The sequence below is a fragment of the Pelodiscus sinensis genome, chromosome 1 (assembly GCF_049634645.1).
Source record: "Pelodiscus sinensis isolate JC-2024 chromosome 1, ASM4963464v1, whole genome shotgun sequence".
NCBI classification, from domain to species: Eukaryota; Metazoa; Chordata; order Testudines; family Trionychidae; genus Pelodiscus; species Pelodiscus sinensis.
Window position 1 is genome coordinate 318735724 of NC_134711.1, and position 22677 is coordinate 318758400.

The window sequence follows — 22677 nt, forward strand, 5'->3', positions numbered from 1 at the left end:
TACAAAGCACTAGCACAGTGAGTACAAACTAAAATTTTATACAGACAATGACTTCTTTATACTGCACTAATTACTATGCATTTTAATGTAAGAACAATATTTATATTCCAGTTGATTTTATAATTATATGGTAAAAATGAGAAAGTCAGCAATTTTTCAGTACTAGCACGATAGGGATGTGAATGGCTGGTTGACTATCCGATAAGCACATACTTCAAAGTGGCAGCACTATGTGGAGCCTGGGGCCAGACCCTGGGCGCCAAGCAGGGCTGGTGCTTCGAAATGCCACGTGCAGCCCCAGGCCACGTGGGGAGTCCCCAGCTGGCCCCGGACTGCATGCGGCGTTTCAAAGTGTCAGTGCCGCACAGAGCCCATAGTCAGCTGGGGACTCCCCTCCTGAGCCCGTGCTCCCTGCAGCGCTTTCACCCTGGGGCTGTTGCTGCACTTCAAAGGCAGATGCCTTTATCAACTAATTGAATAGTTGATGCAAATTGAATCAACTATTTGATTAGCCAATTAATATAAATTTAACATCCCTAATAGCATAGCTGTGATGCTTTTGTATTTTTGTGTGATTTTGTAAGCCATTTAAGTTTTTAAGTGAGGTGCAGATTGGGGTACTCAAGACAACTTAGACTCCTAAAAGGGGTACAGAAGTCTGGAAAGGTTCAAAGTCACTGAGATAATGAAAGTAAAGATCATGCTCCAAAGAGCTTGCTGTCTACTCTGTGCTTTTTATACAGCCGCTCCCCGAGTTACGACCACCTCCACTTACAACCATCCACACTTACGACCAAAGCGGTTGTAAATGCAGATTCGAGTTATGAACGGCAATCCGCGCTTATGAACAGCGCGGTCGCCATGTAACTCTATGGGATCAGAGTTACGAACATTTCGAGTTACGGACCAAGTGTTGGTCTATAACTTGTTCGTAACTTGGAGAGCTGGACGCAGGCAGCGAGGCTGGCCAAGGGAGATTGGTAGGAGAAGCAGAGGAGAACTGGCTGCCCGGGAGGGTGTTGGGGGAAGTGGGGCTGGCCAGAGGAGCAGTGAGGGGAGCAGAAGGGGGGGAAGTGAATCGGCCTGCAGGGAGCAGGACTGACCCGACCATATGTAGATCTTGGGGCGCTGCCCCCCCCACAAAGAACGAGTTAGTCCGGCCCGGGGATTCTATTGTTTTACACACACACACACACACACACACACACACACACACACACACACAACCCCCCTCCCTCGGAACTGGCTAGCTGGTAGACACACTCATGCAGCCTGAACACATTTACCATCCAGGCAGTTCGAAACTACAAACTGATACATCTAGTACAGGCAGTCCCCGAGTTACGCGGATCCGACTTATGTCGGATCCGCAGTTACGAACGAGGATTTTCTCGCCCCGGAGGACTGGAGCGGCGGGACGCCTGGTCCCGCCGCCCGCCTCCTCCGGGGCGAGAAAAGCTGCTCCCCGTCTCCCTGGTCTGCTGGGGGAGCCAGCAGACCAGGGAGACAGGGAGCAAAGCGGCGGAGGACCCGGGCCGGACTGATCTGGAAGCGCTGCGGGTCCGGCCCCGGGTCCTCCGCCGCTTTGCTCAGCGTCTCCCTGGTCTGCTGGGGGGGGACGCAGCTAGTGCCCCCCCCCAGCAGACCAGGGAGACGTGGAGCAAAGCCCGGGGCCTGTGGTAGAGCAGGTGGGGCGCTGCCGGTTGGTCCTGCATCACCGCTCCTTGGCGCTACAGGACCAACCCGGCAGCACCCCAGCTGCTCTGCCCCAGGAATCCTGATTCAGCCGCTGCTGATCAGTTTCAGCAGCGGCTGAATCAGGACGCCTGGGGCAGAGCAGCACCCGAGCTGCTCTGCCCCAGGCGTCCCCAAGTCAGCCGCTGCTGAAACTGACCAGCGGCTGACTACAGGAAGCCAGAGGCAGAGTTGCTCTGCCCCGGGCTTCCTGGAATCAGCTGCTGATCAGTTTCAGCAGCAGCTGACTTGGGGACGCCTGGGGTTCTTTAGTTGAATCTGTATGTAAGCAGCGGCTGAATCTGGATGCCAGTTCCGACTTACATACAGATTCAACTTAAGAACAAACCTACAGTCCCTATCTTGTACGTAACCCGGGGACTGCCTGTAATAATAAAATTTACCTAATGAGAAAATACCAGAAAATACCATGTTATATGTCTGGTATTTTTCTCAGGTTTTTTTTTTTATGTGTTTATATTTTTGGGCTGCAAAAAACAGTACTTGGAAAAAAAAAAAAAAAAAGAGTAAAAAGTTTGGGAAACCGAGGTCTAACCAGCTTTCTGTCTGTCTTACAGTCCATTTTTCCAATCCATATTCCTTAACTTGCTGGCAAGAATATTGTGGGTGACCATATCAAAAGCTTTGCTAAAGCTGGCACTGGGGGCTTGGGGAGGACCAGAAACAACTTATCTGAATATTCATCATTTGATTAATGAATATGCAAATATGCAAATGACCGTTACTGGTCCTCCAAAAGTTCATGAATGGATTTACTGGTCCCCGTGTCAAAAAGTTTGGGAACCCCTGATATAGGACATCTATTTCTGGGCAAATACCTAAGATTGGGAATGTGATGTGATCACCATGCAGTATAAACAAGGCTGGTAAGAATCAAGGTGTGGCTTCCTGGCTGTACAACATACAGACATAGCTGGGAGTGACTTTCAGGCTGAAGTGTGTTTGTAAGCAGTCCAGACTGAAGACTACAGCAGAAAAGCATTGTAAAAGGCACTCCACGTTAGCTGTGTCACTCATGCCCTCTATCACAGTCCGAACTGTACCCTGCTAGGTTATAGCCACCATCCCAAAACAAGAGCTATTTCAAGTTTAATATATATAACTACGATCATACCTTGTGCTACCGTTGACATAACCACCGATGGTGTCGATGACACCACAGCAGTCACAGCAATGGTATTTGGAGTGGAAGAGGGAGTGGAACAATTGCTGCCGCTACTGCTGCTACTGACCAAAGAGGACTGAGAAGCTGTTATAACCACTGGTTGCTTCTGAGTTGTTGAGGCAATGACAGATGTTGGGACAAGTTTAGTAACTGCTGCGTAGTTGTGAGACTTGGAGAGAATGTTAGGTACAAATGTTGAACTTGGAGAGGTGGTTACTATGATCACCTGAAACAACAACAAAAATCATCACTCACTTGTGTTTAGAAGTTGTATTGCAAAGATGATATATTACACACATACAATGCTATTTACTTTTAGTGATTTTACTTTAACTGAGTTCATTTGCAGATCTGAATACACTTACTAGCAGCAAATAAAACGTTTCCCTTAGTTGTGGAGCAGGGCAGCTAATCCATCAGCTTTTGAAGGAATTGTATTTTCAATTAAAATGGATAAGTTTTTGGTTATGAAGAAAACAGTCTGTATGTGAATTAAAGTAGTGAAGTTGTCAACAAACTGAAACAAGACAAGTATCAATTGTCTCAGTTCATCTCACTGGGAAGCAAAGTCTGACCATCACTCAAAACTACTTCATGTCTGGAATTTCAAGAGGTTTTAACCATTACTCTCCCAAACCCTCCTTGTATCCTAAGACTAGGAATGTAAAATCCCATTTAAAATGTTAACCGGTTAAACTATATGTTTAACTGGTTAGCTGGCCTGCAGCATCACTCCACAGGTAGGGGGTTGCTCTCGCTGAGCCAGGCGCTGGTTAACCAGTTACCGGTAAGCATCACCTATCCCTACCCAAGACCTGGCAACAAGGAGCATAAACTCTTTATTTACCTAATTAACTATTTGCCAACAGTTGACCATTTAGCAATATGAATCAAAAACTATTTTTTCAAATGATTACTACATTTCCCGTCAATGCAATCAGTCTGCCCCTCCCTAATACTTTATCAGTGAACAATTCATTTTAGGAATCAGAAGTAATTTATCTTATTATCTATGCATGTTTTAAAGATAGATAGGAAATTCCTTCCTCTTACGATACCAATTGTCTACAGATTAAAAATGCCATACCTAGTGAATTACAAATGCATCTGACTATTCACTGAAATGCCTAGAATTCATTTTGACCTTTCAAGAAGAAGATTTTACTTTTATGCAATTGTCTGGTTTGAGAAACGGATTGTTTTGATCTTACTGTGTATGTGCATATACAATATACTACATGCTATATTACATATGTTCACACAAGAAACATACAAAACATCTCAAAATACATACCACACTGAGCATATATACATATTGTATAAGACACGTAAAACCTAAGCAATACTTATCTGGCCTACATAGTGGGACACTAGAAAGCAAAGTATTTCTCTAAAGAACAATTAAGAAATGAGGGTCTGAACTATTATACTGTTTAAATACTATTTTCTCACACAGGCAAGGAATACAGAAAATGTATAGCATCCTTCCACTGGTAAAAGGTTATTTGATTAGCTGATCAACAGTAAGTTATTCAGATTTCTAACAGGAAGCTCTTTATTTTGTTAAAGACATTTATTGAACATATACTGAAGCTAGTACTGGCAGTTTTGAGAAATGCCAAACATTTGGTCCTATAATGATGTTGTCAAGAGATATTGAAAAAAAAGTGAGGGTATCAGATGCCACCGGGACTTGACTAGATTAGTTACTAGATTGTACAAATCTTTACATAATAGAAAAATGGAAGAACACTGACATCTTCCAGTGGGATGTATGAATTTTCCTCCAAACTATCGAAATATCACTACAACCTTTTAAATTGGTATACAAATTCAAGAACCACATTCAACATCATTTCTTGTTTAAAGGCAACAGAGGCAGGAGGGGGGAGACAGGAGGCTGCTACAAAGCAGCCTCTGCCTGAGGTGGGCCCAGGCTAGCCACGGCAGAGGCTGCTCCAGCAGCAGCCCCTGTCCACAGGATTCCAGTGGGGAGCTGGCACCCCTGTGGACAGGGCTGCTGCTGCAAAGCAGCCTCTGCCCATGGCGTCCCAGGCTGGCCACAGGTAGAGACTGCTCTGGCAGCACCCCTTGTTGTGGCATCCCAGGCTGGCTGCGAATGGTGAGGGAGACAAGGGAAGGGTCTCACCTCCCCACTAGGACCCTCCCTCCCTCCCATAGACAGGGACACAGTCCCAAGCCCGGCTCAGTCTCGGCTCACGCCGGGTCTTGGATCTACCCCTGCAGCACTTCTGCAGTTTAAATTCAGCAGGAGCTAGGCTGCCTGCACGCCCGACTCTTACTATATTTAAACTGCAGAGATGCAGCAGCTTTCCATTACTGACTAATTGCGTCGTCAATAAAAATTTTATCAACTACATGATTAGTGGATTACCTGCCTCTTAACATGCCAAACCTTAGGAATCCTTTAAAATTAGTAAAGCATTATTGCTTTGATTGGAAAGCATGATTTTTAAACTCAATATAAAAGGATACCACAATAACAAATTATGAAATATACAAAAACTAAACTTCCTATTAGAACAACTTTAGATCTTGTCATTGTGAATTAGCATGGGGCCTGAGTGAGATTTCACTTAAAAGCAAAATTAAAAATTTTATCTGTTTGAAGGTTTTTGAGAAAAGTGACAAATATCTTTTTGTTTGCACATTTCTGTAAAGGCCTGAGTAGAACCCTGAGCCAATACAAATTTCTATCTGTGGATAGAAATTGGTATCCACTCATCTGCAGGCTCTACTCACAGGAACCACAGCACCCCTAGCTGGCTGCTGCTCCGAGATGTGTGACTGTACATGTCCAGAACTGCTCCCAGGAAGGCTGTATGATCCCCAACAGGAGATGCAGCTGGCAGTGGTACTGGGGGCAGTACAGCTGCACAATTCCTGGGAGCAGTAGCAGCACATCCTTTTCCTTTGGCTGCTGCAATTCCTAGGAAGAAAGTCCAGTGGATACCAATTTCTATCCACAGTTATTCACATCCACAGGTAGAAATTTGTGTCCATGCAAGGATCTGGGGAGGGGGTGCGGGGGGGAGAGAGAGAGGGAGGATAAAATTATAGTATTTCCATTTAAAAAAGATGGTATCTACTATTCCATTAAGAATGTGCCTTTTGGTCAAAGGCCAGTGAATTATCAGATTATAACAGCTTAATGTCCCATTTTGGACATGTACCTTGCCTTTGTAGGACTGTTTCATCTTTAACTACTACATTCTCCTTTATAATCTATGCTTTTCAATTTTATTTTGAAGATAGATGATACTAAAGCATCATCATTGTTTATTTACAGAGTTCAAAGAACCTTCTCTAAAAAAATAAAAAGATGTATAAGAAGTATGCCTAATGAAGATATTATTATCTGTGCTAAGTAGGTGAGTACACCAAGCCTCACACTTCTCTTCAGCCAACTTATACTTAATACAGACAATACATTACTCCAACCCAAGCCTTGCTTTCATCCAGAGAAGTGTTCTGTCCCAGGTTAAATGTTTGCTACATGGAAAGCAAGACTTTATATGTGATGTACTGAAATATTAGCGTGCATGCCATTAAGCAGAAGGCTTAATTAATTATGCACATGCCATTAGCCAGAATGCTTTTCCAGCAGACCTTTGTTTGAGCAATAATATTGCTGGACTTCAGGAAACTACATGATCCCCTACTTTGCACAACTTAACAGGCATTATGAAAGGTCAGGAATAACCCACTATCTCCATATGAAAACAGAGGAAGTCAATCCACTGAACTAAGCATCCAAATTCTGGACATGGAAAGTCTGCTAATCCCCATTAAGTTAGAAAGTAAATCTATTGAGTTCAACACAAAAATTATTGTGGAGAGGTTGAGCTTAACAGTCAAGAAGCTCTCTGAAAAAATGCTTTCTAGAGGCCAATCTAAATCTCTGTGTCTAGGTCAAATTAATCTCATGTAAATTTACTAAATCAATAGATACACACAAGATGAATTTGGTTTGTAGTTTCCACTGTTAGTATTGTCCTGTTACATTGTAATGTATTTATTTTAGTAATTAAAATACACCCAGCCAATACTCAGAACCCACAAAATCAACAACAATATATCATTTAGACCCAAGTCCAAAATCTAAAACCCTCTCCATAATACTGAGAGAACAAGTCAGTCTTGCGGCATGATCTGGAAATTAGCATATGTAGGGTCCAATTAAAAACATTTTACAGTTGGGGACAGCTTGCCTCCAGCTCCATCATGGTCAAACTTAGATACTGTTAGCTTGAGTACCTCAGTTTATCCCAACTACCACAATACTATGCAAAGAGAGTGAAAAATGGCGTGACAGAATAAAGAGGAAAATAACATCCCCACAATTTATGTTCAGACCTAGGAACACTTCCTCTTGGGCCTGAAGAGACATCTCATGCCTCCTGGAGGCAGATCTCTTACACAAGGCAGAGTGGGCCATGAAAAGATCAAACCCAGTTTCCTGAGATCTTACTACTGCAAAAATAGAAAAATGTTAATTAAGGAAAAGAGAAATAAGAAAGATTACCTTTGACCAAAAGTTGTTACCATCTGGTGGTTGTTCATTGGCCTATGTGATCCAGTTCTCAGTGGACTAGTGCCCATATCACAAAACCCAACACCACAAAAGGTACTAAATGGCACCCTTGTTGGCAGTCTCACCAGAGAGGCCAATAATTGAATGAGCATGGAGACTAAATTCCCTCTCATCCCTAGAAGTGATCCCTTCAGGTCAGGGTTGATGCACATTGGTGGGGCAGTGTGGAGGAAGCTTGCACTCCCACTGCCTGTGCTGTACCTGTTCTGTGGATAAAAAGAGGACTTCAGTCTCCAAGGCTGTCAATTCAGGTCCCTTCACACAAAGGTGCACTAGATTTTCACAAGATTTTTGTTTTAAAAAGAGGGATTACCTTACCCAAAGCACATTCCTTAAAATATAGCTTGATACTTTGCAGAGAGGAAAAAGCTAACTATGTCTTATTCATTGACAGAAATAAAGCTATGTAAAGTTTGGCCAATTCTTCCACATACCTTCTGTGTTGTGGTGTTTGTTGTCTGTGTTGAGGGTTTAGTAAACGTTATTTTCACAGGAGACATGTGTGGTGGTAAGGAGTTGGCAATGCTCTGCATGATATTACTCATCTTGGGGCTGCCACTTACAGGTACCGTGATAGTTTTAGTGACAGGAGTGACAGCTTTCGGGACTTCTTTCAGAAGAACAGGAGAGGAACTAGAGGAGTTAGTTCGTCGTCTTTTACGGGGCTTTTCATCATCATCTGAGCAGCTGACACCTGGAAGAACAAGATTTTTCAATTATATGGTGTTTTTCATCTGACCATCTCTCACTATTTTCCAATAACATTAAGCTTGTTAAGTCTTACATCCATATTCAAATGGGAAAACAAAAGGCAGAGAGAAAATACAATCTTCCAAAGGTCACAGCAAGTCCATGACAGACCTGAGAACTGAACTAGGTGCTCTAATTCCCTCCCACAGATCACACTTGTTCTCATACTACTACATTTCTCTTTAAAAACCCCCAAAGATATTGAATCATATTGCAGTTTAATTCTGGTTAAGAAATTAAAAGAACATAGCCTGTGTGGAGTTTTGCTTATCTTTATAAATATGGTAGAAATTACACTAACAAGACTGCACATGTGTGAGGGGTGTAGGAAGCCGTTTTTCAAATGCATTCCGACTCAGAACTCCACATTCAGCTTTTCCAGCAGGTTTCATCTATGATAATTATGCACATTTAACTAAAATTTCCCTTTATTCTGTCACATCATGCTCTCCTAAACCTTTTGTGCCTTCTTTCATGCAACATTGGGTTTAACTGGTTAACCGATTAAGTGGGGTCCTGGGCAGGGGACTGCTCCATCCGAACTGGAGCAGACCCCACCCTGCGGAGTTGCTGGCTCCCGTGCAGGCCTGTGACATATTGGGCCCAGTGGGGGTGCTCCCGAGGCACTAGTTAACTGTTACTTGGTAAGCATCACACGGTAAGGATGATCATTACTAGGTAACTGGTTACCCTTTGACATCCCTATCTCTTCCTCCTTCAAATAGCTCTGAAACCTATTTATCCTATGATGCATTCCTGCTGCCAAGATTACATCCCACTTTACCAATTTGTGCCTTTAGCACTTTGAAGTAGTAACTCTTTTGGTACATTTTATTCATTGTATGCCAAAAAGTAAAACTTTTACCAATATGCAATCTTACAAAAGGAACTTTTTGCATCAAAAAAGTTCCTTCACCTCTCCAATCACTTACCCTGAGTGCAGAAAACTTATGTGTTGTAACAGACTCCACTGAACCACTGATGGTATAACAATGGTCACTAACCAGATGATCAGAATCTACTGGTAAAGCCTGAAGCATCTGACAGGTGATCCTGATTGGTTTGGCCAGGAGGCTATCAAGGGCCAGCACTTAAGCTGCCCCTCCCTTCACTGCTGTGCTGCTCCTGCTCTCTGCCTTGGAACTGTAACACAGGAGCCTCTTGGTTGCTGTGCAGGGTGGCAGAGACCAAGGAGAAGGGCACTGATGTCAAGGTGTTCCCCACCCCTGTACCACATCTCCACAGAGTGAGCAGGGTAGGGCTTCAGAAAAGGGTGGGGGCAGGGTTAGGGTATTTGATTTCAGGTAGATTCCTGGATTGATTTCAATTCAAAAAATGATCATGTAATTAAAAAGGTTGGAGACCACTGTTCCAGAACATGTTCTTTTGGTCCTGGTAAGCAGTATGGCCCTACTATAATAAAATACTAGACCTTATCCAAGATTCTCTTACTTCAACTGGCCAAAAAGGTCACCATATGTTAGACATTATATATACAGAGTGGTGTGTTGTAGCCACCTTTGACATTGCTTCATACACACATGATGCCATGTTTATGAGCAATCACATTACTCCAAAGTGATGAGTTGAAAAACATGCTAAATGCCTGTAGTTCATCTTTGTACGAGATGGCTGGAGATGCTCATTTTCAGGCCCTCATCTTGCAAAGGAATTAAATCTACTCAACAAAAATCCAACCAAGCCAGAATAATCTATGAAGCTCTAATAGAAGATACAATATTCAGAAACTGCAGAACTTGCATTTAGGTGTTCCAAAGGTGAAGAGAGATGATTTGCATGGATTATGCAGCATAATCTTTACGAGGAAGAATTCTATGAAAAGATAAATATACTTCCAAAGATGGTATTTGCTCCAACTATGTATCCAGATCACCTGCAGGTTTTGCATCAGGGCCATACAGAAGGCAAACAAACGTATACAGGGCAAGACAGAGAAAGTCGCTAGTGAAAATGAGTGTGAAGTGAAAACAAAGGCTGCTAGTGGACTAAAATGTTATTTGTTTTTGGAAATTTCATTGATTATGAAGAAACACAAACTTTCATTTCTATATCTGATTGTATGTATTTTACTATTAGTATATTCATTATGGATTCAGTGGCACTGTATTCTAGTGGATTGGGTATGGACCTACAAATTAGGAGAGCTGAATTTTATTCTTATCTGCCAACAATTAACTTTGTGTTCTCAAGCAAATCAATCTCGGTGTCGTTTTACCATTCATAAAATTGAGACAATTTACGTAGTTGTGTGGAAATAGATAAAGAATAAAGCATTACAGTGTATCTTGTACGTACATTAAACAAACTTATATCCATGAAGTTGCTAACCAATACATTTGAAAGTACAGAAATAATACTGCTCATCTGAGGATACGGGATTCACCAAAACTTAAGTTTGTATGTCATTTGGGAGTTAAAGTTTAGAGTATTATTTTGGTGGGAACCACATTTTAGAGGATTGCCCCAAATTACTTTGTATATCTACCACTTCCATGACAGTAAAATTTACTATGAAGTAATAGATGTGTGGAAAATAAGTGTGAGTACTTGAAATATTTTTGTTCCTCTTTGTTTATGGGTTCTGTGACAACTATATTCTTGTTGTCTTTGATTTTCTAATAATTTGCACTTCTACAAAGCTTTTCAAATTATAAAATCAAAAAGCATTATAGTTGGATATAACCTTCACAGATGGATACAACCTACATTTTAAAGCCAGTAAGCAAAGGCACATAAAATGTAATGGCCCAGTCAGACAGTGACTAGCTGAAGGCCACACACCAAGTTACTAGTAGTGCCAAAATTCTAACTCAGCTTTGAGTCCCAGCCTTTTAGCTTTGACCTGAAGAGAATATTGCCTTGTGTAAATTAGTAGTACTTGAATGCTCTCTCTCACAACTATTACTCTTGGAAGATGTAATAAAGATTAAATGTATAACATTTTTTGCATTTTAAAATTTAATCCCATGGCTTTTATTTGAGGTCAAGCTTTCCTTTTTTTTTTTTTTTTTTTTTCAACTCCAAATCAGTTTCTCAATTTTGACTGAACTAGTCAGGGACTGGATGGTTTAGGGCAGGTGTGGCCAAACTGAGCCTGGAAAGGAGCCACCGTTTCCCGATGTACATTGCCAAAGAGCTACAGTAATTTGTCAGCAGTCCCACCAGGTGCCTCCTCTCCCATTTTCAGTATCTTTCACCCACCAGCAGCACCACTGATCAGATCAGTGCCTCCTCTTCCTTCCCTGCACCCTCCTGTCCACTGCAATCAGCTGTTTCATGGCACTCAGGAGGCTCTGTGGGGGAGGGAAGGAGCAAGGGCACAATACGCTTGGAGGAGGAGAAGGGGGACCTAGGAGTTGAGCACTGGAAAGTTAGCACCTGTAGCTGCAGCCCTGGAAGTCAGTGCCTGAGCAAGGAGCCACATATTAACTTCAGAAGAGCCACAGGTTGGCCACCCCTGGTTTAAGGGACTGATGAGATTTGTTTTTCATTCCTATTTCATTTGTTTGAATTCAGACCAGTCATACAGTAATTACTATGTAACAGCTCAAACAACCGAAATCTAAAGTTTAAAAAAATTGCTAAGGCCTTGTCTATACTTACCTGGAAGGTCAAATTAAGATACGCAACTCCAGCTATGTTAATTGTGTAGCTGGAGTCTACGTGCCTTAACTCGACCTTCGGCACTGTCTCCACAGCAGGAGGCTGACAAAAGCAAATGGTCCTGTCAACTTCCCTTACTCCTTGCAAATCAAGGCGTATTGGAGTCTAAGAGGGCACCTTCATTGTTTGATTTAGTGAGTCTTTACTAGACCTGCAAAACGAACTCCAGTGTTGATCTTCCAGGAAGTAGGGATGTTAAAATGTGTTTAAAGTAACTGTGTAGCCACTGAAAATTTCAGTGGTTACACGCAGAACAGCAAACGGCTCCACGTGTGAACTGGCTCTCGCATAGCCCCCTCGTTGGAGATAGCAGCATAGGGTGAGGGAGCAGGCAGACTGGGAGCCTGTGTGTGACCATGAAAGTTAATTGATGAGCCCTGGCTCATCGGTTAACCATGTACATGGTTACACTTTCAAACCCCTACTGGGAAGTGAAGATGTGGCTTAAGAGAACATCAATTTTTCTGGTGCTTACATCTACTTTCTATAGTAGATAGGGCAGAATGATTTAAATCTAAGTGATTTACAACTACAAGTAGGAAACCTTGATTTAAATAATCAATTTTAATCTCACTGTCTCCGTTAGTATTTTCCAATTATTTTCCTAAAGAAAGGTTTATTCTCATTCATTAGTTGATTTACCATCAAATAATGCCTTTAGACTAAATTTGGTATTTCCTTTTTGCTAACCGGAAGGCTATTCTATAGCTGTATATTTATTTAAGCACTCATATAGCATAACATACATTTATTCAAATCCTTAATTTTTCATTTTTAAATGTTAGAAAATGGTCAACTGATGCATTTCTTATTTATTAGGCAGTAATTTTTTTTACATGGCATGTGTGTGAAGATGCACTTGAATGGAATTTGGAATTCAATTAAAACTCTACGAAAACATCAAATTATTTCTTAATTAAATAATATTATCTTAAATGTGCTGGATACACAAAAGAACCAATTGCCAAAACATATTTTGCATTTAAAACTTATGATTAAACAAAGAAAGCATCAACTGTATTAGTGAATTGATTGGCTTATTCTGGTTACCCTGGGCCAAATATTGCAAGGATGTGTTGATGCCTTTCTAAGGTGATCTCACCAATATCAAAGCACTTACCTGAATTTTCAGGTGAAAATCTGACCTCATATCCTTCAAGTATTTAGAACTAGTTAATCTCATCATCTCCCATGGCTTTTATTCTTAAACAAGCTTTTCTCCTTTTTCAACTCCAAATCAGTTTCTCAATTTTGACTGAACTAGTCAAAATTAAGAAAATATTCTCTCTGCACCTGCTAATTATTTCTGGTTTCAATTTAGTTAAGGCAAAAGCTTTTCTAGGAAATGTAAATCACATTCACTCTATATGAAGATTGGAAATAACATATAATTACTTAATTCAGTACATGAGAATGGAGTTTATACAGCTCTATATGTAATTAAAAAGCAGCATTAAAATTTGAGGAGGACAGTCTATTTTTATTTAAATAGGTTATAGCACATTTAGGAATTAACAGGTTATCCATTACAAATTAAATTTTAAATAAAAATGTATATACATTTAAATAAAATCTGATTTCTAATTATTAGATTTCATCAATTTTTATCCATCCTGATAGTAAAAATAATAATGATATAATTAGCTTCTAAAGTTGTACTTTCCAACACACTGCAAAACTGTGATAATATGCAATCCATAGCACAGTGCAAGTAAATTTTAACTGAATCCCTGGGTGAAGTTAGTTGTGTAGTTTGTTTAAAAGTTTAGCTACTGCTAGAAAACAAGAAAACTATATTATTTTTAAGTTCTATTCTTTTGATAATATTCATAAAGAACAAATCTTTAGCTGATTTAAATCAGGTAAGGATTTGGCCCAGTGACGTGACGTGACATGTCATATCACTAGCTGCTTTCGGGGCACTTGAATGATTGTAGAAAAATAATATTCACAGAAATTCTCTTGCTCATCTGAAAAGGAAAAAAGGGTTTATCCTCCATCCCATTTCCTCAAACATAAATCATTGCACTGTTGGCCAGGTGCATATTTTGGGGAAGAGGTGGAAGTGAAAGCTTACTCCCAAGCATTAGGTATAACCACATCAGAGGCATAATTTCAAACTGAAGGAACAAATGATCCACTACTGCATGTCAATGTACAGGTTTTATTTTTCATACTTTGCATTACTGTTATCCAAGACATCAAAATATCACACCGTATTTTTCAATCAATGATTTTGGCCTCAACATACCCTTATGAGGGAGGGAAGCATTAGTTCTTCTTTACTGATAGACTAAGAAACAAAGATGTTAAAGGGACTTGCCCAGTCACACAGTAGGTTTGAGATAGACCTGGGTCTGGAACCCAGATTATCTGACTCAAGAGTCCTGTAATCCAAGATCACGCCCTTTCTATCTGTTTTTATATCAAAGTTACTAGTGTCACTTACTTTTGACGTAAACAGTACTTCCACTTGGCAAGACGACTACGTTGGAGGCTGGACTGGCAGGTCTGGGGGACTTCACTGTTGCTACACTGCCACTTGGAACAGGGGTAGATGTTGGGGTTGAAGTGGTACTTGTGTAGGAATAGCAAACCACCACTAAAGAGGAGAGAAGACACCTTCCACATAACTCAAGTAAAAAATTCCATTATCCTAGCACTATTTTAACAACTTTAAAGATAAACGAAAGCCTAAGGTTTATTGGTTCACTATCCACATCTTTGCCTCTGCAGTCCAACTACTGTGAGGTGCTCTCTGCTTTGAGCCAAGAACCACCATAGAATTAATTGTTTTCAAAGCAGATTTGTAAATGTTTTCATTTTAAAAGCTCTTTCAAACACCACTGAGACTATTTTGCTCTCTACTCATTGTGTATTTAATATTATAGTTCATCATGTAGGTGTTCAGAATTTTAATGAACTTTGTCTTAATGTACTTAGGTCTCTAGAGTTGATCAATGATATACGTATAAAATTGTTATTGAACTATTTTCAGTGGCATGTCAGTCCCTCAATTAACCTGAAAATCCATTTTAAATTAACACAGATTAACATCTTTTAAAATGGTTTTCCTTGTTTAATTGCTGTAACACTGATGTTTACAAGTAGTAGTAAGAGAATTCAGGTGGTATAACATTTCCCAAATCTATCAGAAAAAAACTAATTTGAAAAGTGTTAGGTTTTCTCTAACTGTGTAACTATATTGTAACCAAACCCCTAAAACAAAGCAAAATAAAATTCTGCATCTTAGATGGAGTTTATAGGGGCTCAGAAGAGGGTGGAGAGGATCTTTTCATTTATTAATTTAGTACATTTCATCTGGAGTGGCAAAATAAGAATGATATCCATGTCATTTTTGCAACGTCACCTTCCCTGAATATAACTGTACCTTAAAGGGAACTGTTACAACTTTTATTTAATTCTTTCATTTTTAGTAATTTAAATTTGCAAAACTGCCACATTTTACATCTTCAAAACATCTAGAACGTACGTGGTTTGGCAGAGATGGTGAACCAGTTCAGTTCCTTTGTGTTTTTAGTAAATGTCACGTCATATTCCAGTTCCAAATGCACTAGCACAATATTACATTTAGGTGCAAAAATGTCAAAATGGACTTCAAAGTCAATCAGATTTTATTAAAACATTTCTATTAATATCATAGGAGAATGAAGGAATGAGGTTTTTTGTTTAAAAAAAAACCCTACAAATTTTGGACTGAGACTAGCCAATCGTGTCCCTTTAAAGCGTGAAATTATTCTTTTCACACCCTCACTATTTGCAGTAAAATACTGGAATTCCCTTACCTTCTTTGTTTCCAGTTTCAGCAGGAACTGGAAGAGATGCATTGTGCTGAACAGCTGCATTAGCAACAGCATTAGCTGTTACAGTGAATGCTGTTTGTGGAACCAGCCGTGGCATCAGCGGCACCAGTCGACGACCTTCTATAGACCATTCTGAAGAGCTGTTTGGTCCAGACATACTAAACAGAAATGCATATTATATCGAAGTGTTCTATTATCCATCACATTTATTTACTAAAAACATGCTTTTTCAAGAGAGAAAAGCTACTAGATAACAGGATCTCTTTTCTAGAGATAGGCTAGAATATGTACAGTAAATTATAATAGAAAAAGCAATCTTACAAATTACCGGTAATACATATTATACTCCTTGAAATAAAAATACCAAAAGCATAATAATGTTCATGAAACAATCATAAAGCTAAGTATGCTATAGAAATAATCATTTCTAAGGCAATCACATTCTAAGCCCCATCACAATAGCCCAAACAAGACTGAAACATATAAAATAACGTGGCCCATACATTTCCTTAACAGAAGTCAAACTTAATATTTGGTTTAAAATATAAAGCACTGCCTAATGGAAAGACTCTTTGCTACTTTATGCAGGTCATGTGAAACTAATAGCTTACTTATGCGCAATAGTTGTTAGCCGTTCATCATTTACGGCTCTCCGAACTTCAGCACGATGGCGCTCAGTTGAAATGCTGTCAAAAGAGAAAGCAGCCAATACATTTCAGATATGGACAGACAAATATATTTATCTGATCCTGCTAGCTAAAATGAAAATGTCACATATAGCTCCATTCTGGTGGGAGGAGGTGTCACTGTTTACATTTTAGAGATTGCCACTTGCTTTGGTCCCTGTGACAGTGAAAATAAAATATTTTTCTATTCTAGAGAATAGAAAGAATTTTACCATAGTTACTAAAGATTACATTAGCCACTGCATGGCTGGACTTCTAATTCTGGGTTGCAATCTTACAAGAATGGAAGTGAGAAAAAAATTTTATTTGCAAGATAAGCAAATTTGACCAGGAATCATTGAAAGAAAGTAAATAAGGAATCCCCACTACATTGTTTCTGGAATCACTTTTCTGAACTAATAGGGGAAGTAGAGGTGGGTGACAACCTTGGAAGCAGTGATCATGAGATGGTAGATTACAGGATCCTGACCAAAGGAAAAAAAAAAAGAGTAATAAAATACACACCTTGGACTTCAGAAAAGTAGACTTTGACTCCTTCAGAGACTTGATGGGCAGAATCCCCTGGAAAGGAGTCCAGGAGAGCTTGCAGTATCTTAAAGAAGCCTTATTGAAGGTACAGAAAGAAACCATCCTGATGTGTAGCAAGAGAAGCAAATATGGTAGAAGACCGGATTGAATTACAGGGGAAATCCTTGGTGAACTTAAGCACAAAAAGGGAGCTTACAAAAAGTGGAAACTTGGACAAATGACCAGGGAGGGGTATAAACAGGGCTCGACAATCTTAGTAATCTACTCACCTGTGGCGAGTAGATTACAACCCGGAAGAGCCGGGTTCTGGCAATCTGCACATGCACAGAACGATCTGTGCAAATGCAGAACGCTGGACAGCACGGCTGGCGAGTGGGGCTCGCCGCGGCGTGGTAAGCCTTGGGTATAAATGTCATTGAGGAGCCTTTGGCCATTATCTTTGAAAAGTGGTGGAGACCGGGAGAGATCCCGGATGATTGAAAAATGGCAAACGTAGTGCCCGTCTTCAAAAAAGGGAAGAATGACGATCCAGGGAACTATAGGCCAGTCAGTCTTACTTCGGCCCCTGGAAAAATCATGGAAGGGATCCTTAAGGAATCCATTTTGAGGCACTTGGAATAGGGGAAAGTGATCAAGAATAGTCAGCATGGATTCACAAAGGGCAAGCCGTGCCTGACCAATCTGATTACCTTCTATGATGAGGTAACTGGCTCTGTAGACGTGGGAAAGTCAGTGGATATGATATACCTTGACTTTAGCAAGGCTTTTGATACGGTCTCCCACAATATTCTTGACAGCAAGTTAAGGGAATGTGGATTGGATAAACGGACTGTAAAATAGATAGAAAGCTGGCTAGAAGGTCGGGCCCAGCGGGTAGTGATCAACGGCTCGATGTCAGAAAGGCGATCGGTTTCTAGTGGAGTGCCCCAAAGTTCAGTTCTAGGACTGGTTTTGTTCAATATCTTTCTTAATGACCCGGATGAGGGGATGGATTGCACCCTCAGCAAGTTTGCAGATGACTATGCTAGGGGGAGAGGTAGATATACTCTAGGGCAAAGGTGACTAAGTCCAGAGTGACTTAGAGAAATTGGAGGATTGGGCCACAAGAAATCTGATGAGGTTCAACAAGGACAAGTGCAGAGACCTGCACTTGGGACGGAAGAATCCCAAGCATTGTTACAGGCTGGGGACCAACCAGCTAAGTAGTAGTTCTGCAGAAAAGGACCTGGGGATTACAGTGGATGAGAAGCTGGATATGAGTCAACTGTGTGCCCTTGTAGCCAAGAAGGCTAATGGCATATTAGGGTGCATTAGGAGGAGCATTGCCAGCAGATTCAGAGATGTCATTATTTCCCTTTATTCGGCTCTTGTGAGGCCACATCTGGAGTATTGTGTCCAGTCCTGGGCCCCCACTACAAAAAGGATGTGGACGCACTGGAGAGGGTCCAGCAGAGGGCGACCAAAATGATTTGGGGGCTGGAGCATATGACCCATGAGGAGAGGCTGAGGAAGTTGGGTCTGTTTAGTCTGCAGAAGCGAAGAGTGAGGGGGGATTTGATAGCAGCCTTCAACTTCTTGAAGGGAGGTTCCAAAGAGGATGAAGAGAGGCTGTTCTCAGTAGTGACGAATGGCAGGACAAGGAACAATAGTCTCAGATAGCGGTGGGAGGGGTCCAGGTTGGATATGAGGAAAAACTATTTCACTAGGAGAGTGGTGAAGCACTGGAATGGGTTACCTAGAGAAGTAGTGGAGTCTCCAACCCTAGAGATTTTTAAGTCTCGGCTTGACAAAGCCCTGGCTGGGTTGTTTTAGTTGGGATTGATCCTGCCTTGGGCAGGGGGCTGGACTTGACCTTCTGAGGTCTCTTTCAGCTCTATGGTTCTATGATTATAAATTTAATTTAAAGCAGAAAAATGCCATTGATAGGAAATGTGTGCAGTGCTTTTGAAAGAAAACAGGGCATAAACCAAGAATACACTCACCACACATACCATAAATAGTGTGTGGTTTACCTAAGCACTTTGGAGAGTTCTCCAAGAAGGTCTTTCTTTTCCTTGGTAAGGTCCCCCTGTGCACGCAAGGCACTGATAACTCCAGCATATGCCTCAAGTTCTAAGGAAAAACAGAAATAGGATTAGCTCTTCACAGTTAACAGCAAAAAGGAAAAATAAAATCATTGTTTTAAAAATGGTAGATTTTCTATTAATGCATTCACATCTTATTACTCGGCTGTATACAGTTATACATAGCATATAATGTGATTTCATAGCAGATTCTCTAGAAAGCAATTTATAAGATTGTGATCAGGTAACACAAGCCTTCCACACAAGAGAACTTCCACTGACACGAGTGGGAGTATTACATGCAGAAGGACTTGAAAGTCTGGGCCCTATTTTTACAAAGTACTGTGGAATTTTCCAAGAGTAAATGAAATATTTATAAGATCTTTGATAATTAGCTTTAAAAAACTTCATAGGAAAACTTTACTCAAGAAAAAGTTACTTCTATCACAAGAAAAGCTGATTTTCCCTCCAACACCACTTTTTAATAAGGTGATGACAGCTTTTTAGCCATCATATACATTTTATACTCAATGTATCTTGTCTAATTTCCACATCATATGCAACTGTTTAAATCAGAAAAGAATGCTAACACACTGAAGCAACAAGGAACATTCAGATCTCTAGTGTGCTACCAATATATCAAAGATAATGAACTGATTTAACACTAAAAAATTAAAATTATTCTTTAGCTTACAGAAAACTCTGAAAACCAGAATGTGAAAATGCCACTTAGTCAAAATATATAATGCTAACATCATGGGGCACATCTTTCATTTAATTGGTATTCCATCCATAAATTCAAAATCTTATAGTTGAGAGAGCCTATTAGCATTTTTACGATAAAATCCTGTTTTTCCCCATACGTTGTTAAATCTGCTATTTTAATATGAACTGGTTTGGAACTTACCATATAAACTGTCAGTTCAATTTATCAATGCTTATTGTTTTAGTTACTTCACATTTTACAAAGAAGAATAACTAACTCATTTAAATTAGCAATCCAATCTGTTAATTTTCTTAAAGTCACCTATAAAACTACCTGTGTTTCCATACTATATATAGCTATACAGACCTACAAAATCAAATCCCAGTTAACAGAAAATTTAAGTATCAAGAGAGACAGAAACAATAACAAAAAATTTGCCAAGAGCATAGATAGCAGTCAGATAATAGCTGCCAAAAAAAGCAGGACTTGCACTGTTTTCAAAAGCTGCCAGCAAGTTTGACCAGTGGACCCCACATACACAAACAGAGAATCCTGCTCAAAATAAGTCCTACACACAGCCCAGTCCTCACTAAACCAGAAAGCAGAGAAGACACACTTTGGTCAGCCATAACTCCCAAGCCAGGATATTGGTTAGGTAATTACTTACGTATTTAAGGCTTAGATGATGAAGCATTTTGTACACCAATCTATTGGTTGCCTCTAAAGTCAACAGTAATATGAGAGAAACATCAGTATTTTTCTCTGCTTAGATGTAGGAAGTTACTTAACTCAGAAATCACTGGGTAAAGTTTGATTTTTTTTTTGAAAACCACTATATTAAGAAGTTGAAATTTATGTTTTAGCATCATGGCAGGCAATGAAGCTCACAGAACAGACGTACGCAGATTCCTCACTCCTATCCCTAAACGGTGCACACAAATTGTAACTGGTGCAGTCTTTGGGAAACCTAGCGATATGGTCAAAGTAAGGTATAAAAATAGGTTTATCTTAAATAAATGGAAACATGCAAATCCAAACTTAAGGCTGCCACTTCATCCCATATTTATGTACTGCAGAGCAGTGCTAGATTTCACACTACGATATGATTTATTTAAGTCAGTGGTTCCCAATCCGTGGTCCGTGATGGCATTGCAGGAGGTCCGTGGAAAGCTTAAGGTGGGCCCAATCCTTACTTTTCTTTTTTTCCTCTTTTCTTTTCCTTTTCCTTCTTTTCCTGGAGAGAGGTTCTGTGAAATTTTAATGGATTGAAAAAGGGTCCAAATGCTCGAAAAAATTGGGAACCACTGATTTAAGTATTGACACTTTTCTAAAATCTTCCATGGCATTTAACTTACTACGGAGTATCTGTGCCTTGCAGATTGGCCTGCAAGAGAACTAGACTATACGTCAGGAAACATGGACTATATGCCTTGTTCCACTAATGACCTGCCTGATTTGTGACCTTGCTACAGGGCAAGTCACTTCACTTCTCTGTGCCTCCATTTCTCTTCCCTTATCTATTTTGCCTATTTAGACAAAGTTCTTTCTCTGGCTACGTCTAGATTGCAAGCCTCTTTCGAAAGAGCACCTAGACTACAACCAGTAGTTTCGAAAAAGCAGTTTGCATTACATAGCGCCTTTTTTCAAAAAAACACTTAAAAAAAAAGGCATTATTCCTTGTAAAACGAGGTTTTCCGCGGTTGAAAAAACTGCTGCATTCTTTCAATTTACTTTTTAAAAAAAAACCCTGTAGTCTAGATACTCCCTCTCTGTTTCTGTATATCAGCTTGCAATCTCAGATAGGACCTCTAGGTGCTACCACAAGTAATAAATTATTTAATAAAAATAACTGTTCAGATTCTATAAACAATATGTAGTCTCTGAAAAACAGAACCCTCCCTCACATGATAATCGAGGAGGAGGAGGAGGAGGAGAAGAAAAGTTGTTTAATGGCATCAACAACAACAAAAGGCTGACGAGCACAAATAGCAATCAGATAATAGCTGCCAAAAAAAGCAGGACTTGCACTGTTTTCAAAAGCTGCTAGCAAGTTTGTCCAGTGGACCCCATTTACACAAAGAATCCTGCTCAAAATAAGACCTACACACAGCTCAGTCCTCACTAAACCAGAAAGCAGAGAAGACACACTTTGGTCAGCGGTAACTCCCAAGCCAGGATATTGGTCAGGTAATTGCTTCCGTATTTAAGGCTTAGATGATGAAGCATCTGAAAACCTCAAATGACTTTACAAACATTAACATTAACCTTCATGCTTCTGCTGCAAACTAAGTAACACAGTACAGCACTCTTTTAATAGATGGATAAAATAAGGCCCAGAAGAGATTAAGTTATTTGCCAAAAGTCATATAAGAAGTCAAAGCCTCTAAATATTTAATCTCTTGACTCCCTTTACTGTGTTCGATCACTAGACTATGTTGCCAAAATCAAAATCTGAAAAAAAAACCTTAGATTTGTTTTCTTTCAATATTAAAATGCAATTAAAAACTATTAAGAAGAGTTGCCTTATTACCAAAAAGGCACCAAAAATATTTTTTCAAGTATCAGTTTACATTTGGGCAAAGCATCAAGAGTTCAAAGTATAGCCACAGTATTTCAATAAGCTCCTATTGTTATGACCATTATATCAATTGAGATTGTTTTCACATCTCACAACCAGTTTTTGTCCTCCAGTAAATGAAGACTGGAAATGACATTGTATTGTGGGATTTTTTTCTGTCATTGAGAATCTGCATCACAGTAGTTTTACTGATGTAACTCAAACCACTGACACAACTAAACACGGGGAGCAATGAAAGATACATTTTTGTATTTATATGTTTTCTCTATATAAAACCAAAAATGCAGATAGGAAATTAATCAGACATGTGGAGATTGAAACTT

At 40.0% G+C, this 22677-nt stretch overlaps 1 protein-coding gene across 4 annotated transcripts in view; it reads right to left on the minus strand.

The window, feature by feature from the left end:
- The window catches only part of EMSY (EMSY transcriptional repressor, BRCA2 interacting), a 60418-nt gene that overhangs the window by 35302 nt on the left and 2439 nt on the right, over positions 1-22677 (minus strand). For all 4 annotated transcript variants that reach the window (XM_006133587.4, XM_006133585.4, XM_006133584.4 and 1 more), the window contains exons 3-8: positions 19020-19119; positions 16405-16479; positions 15776-15951; positions 14419-14571; positions 7970-8229; positions 2870-3146 (exon numbers count right to left, since the gene is read on the minus strand). In XM_006133587.4, coding sequence (XP_006133649.2) covers positions 2870-3146; positions 7970-8229; positions 14419-14571; positions 15776-15951; positions 16405-16479; positions 19020-19119 — 1041 coding nt within the window. The remainder of the gene's footprint in view (positions 1-2869; positions 3147-7969; positions 8230-14418; positions 14572-15775; positions 15952-16404; positions 16480-19019; positions 19120-22677) is intronic.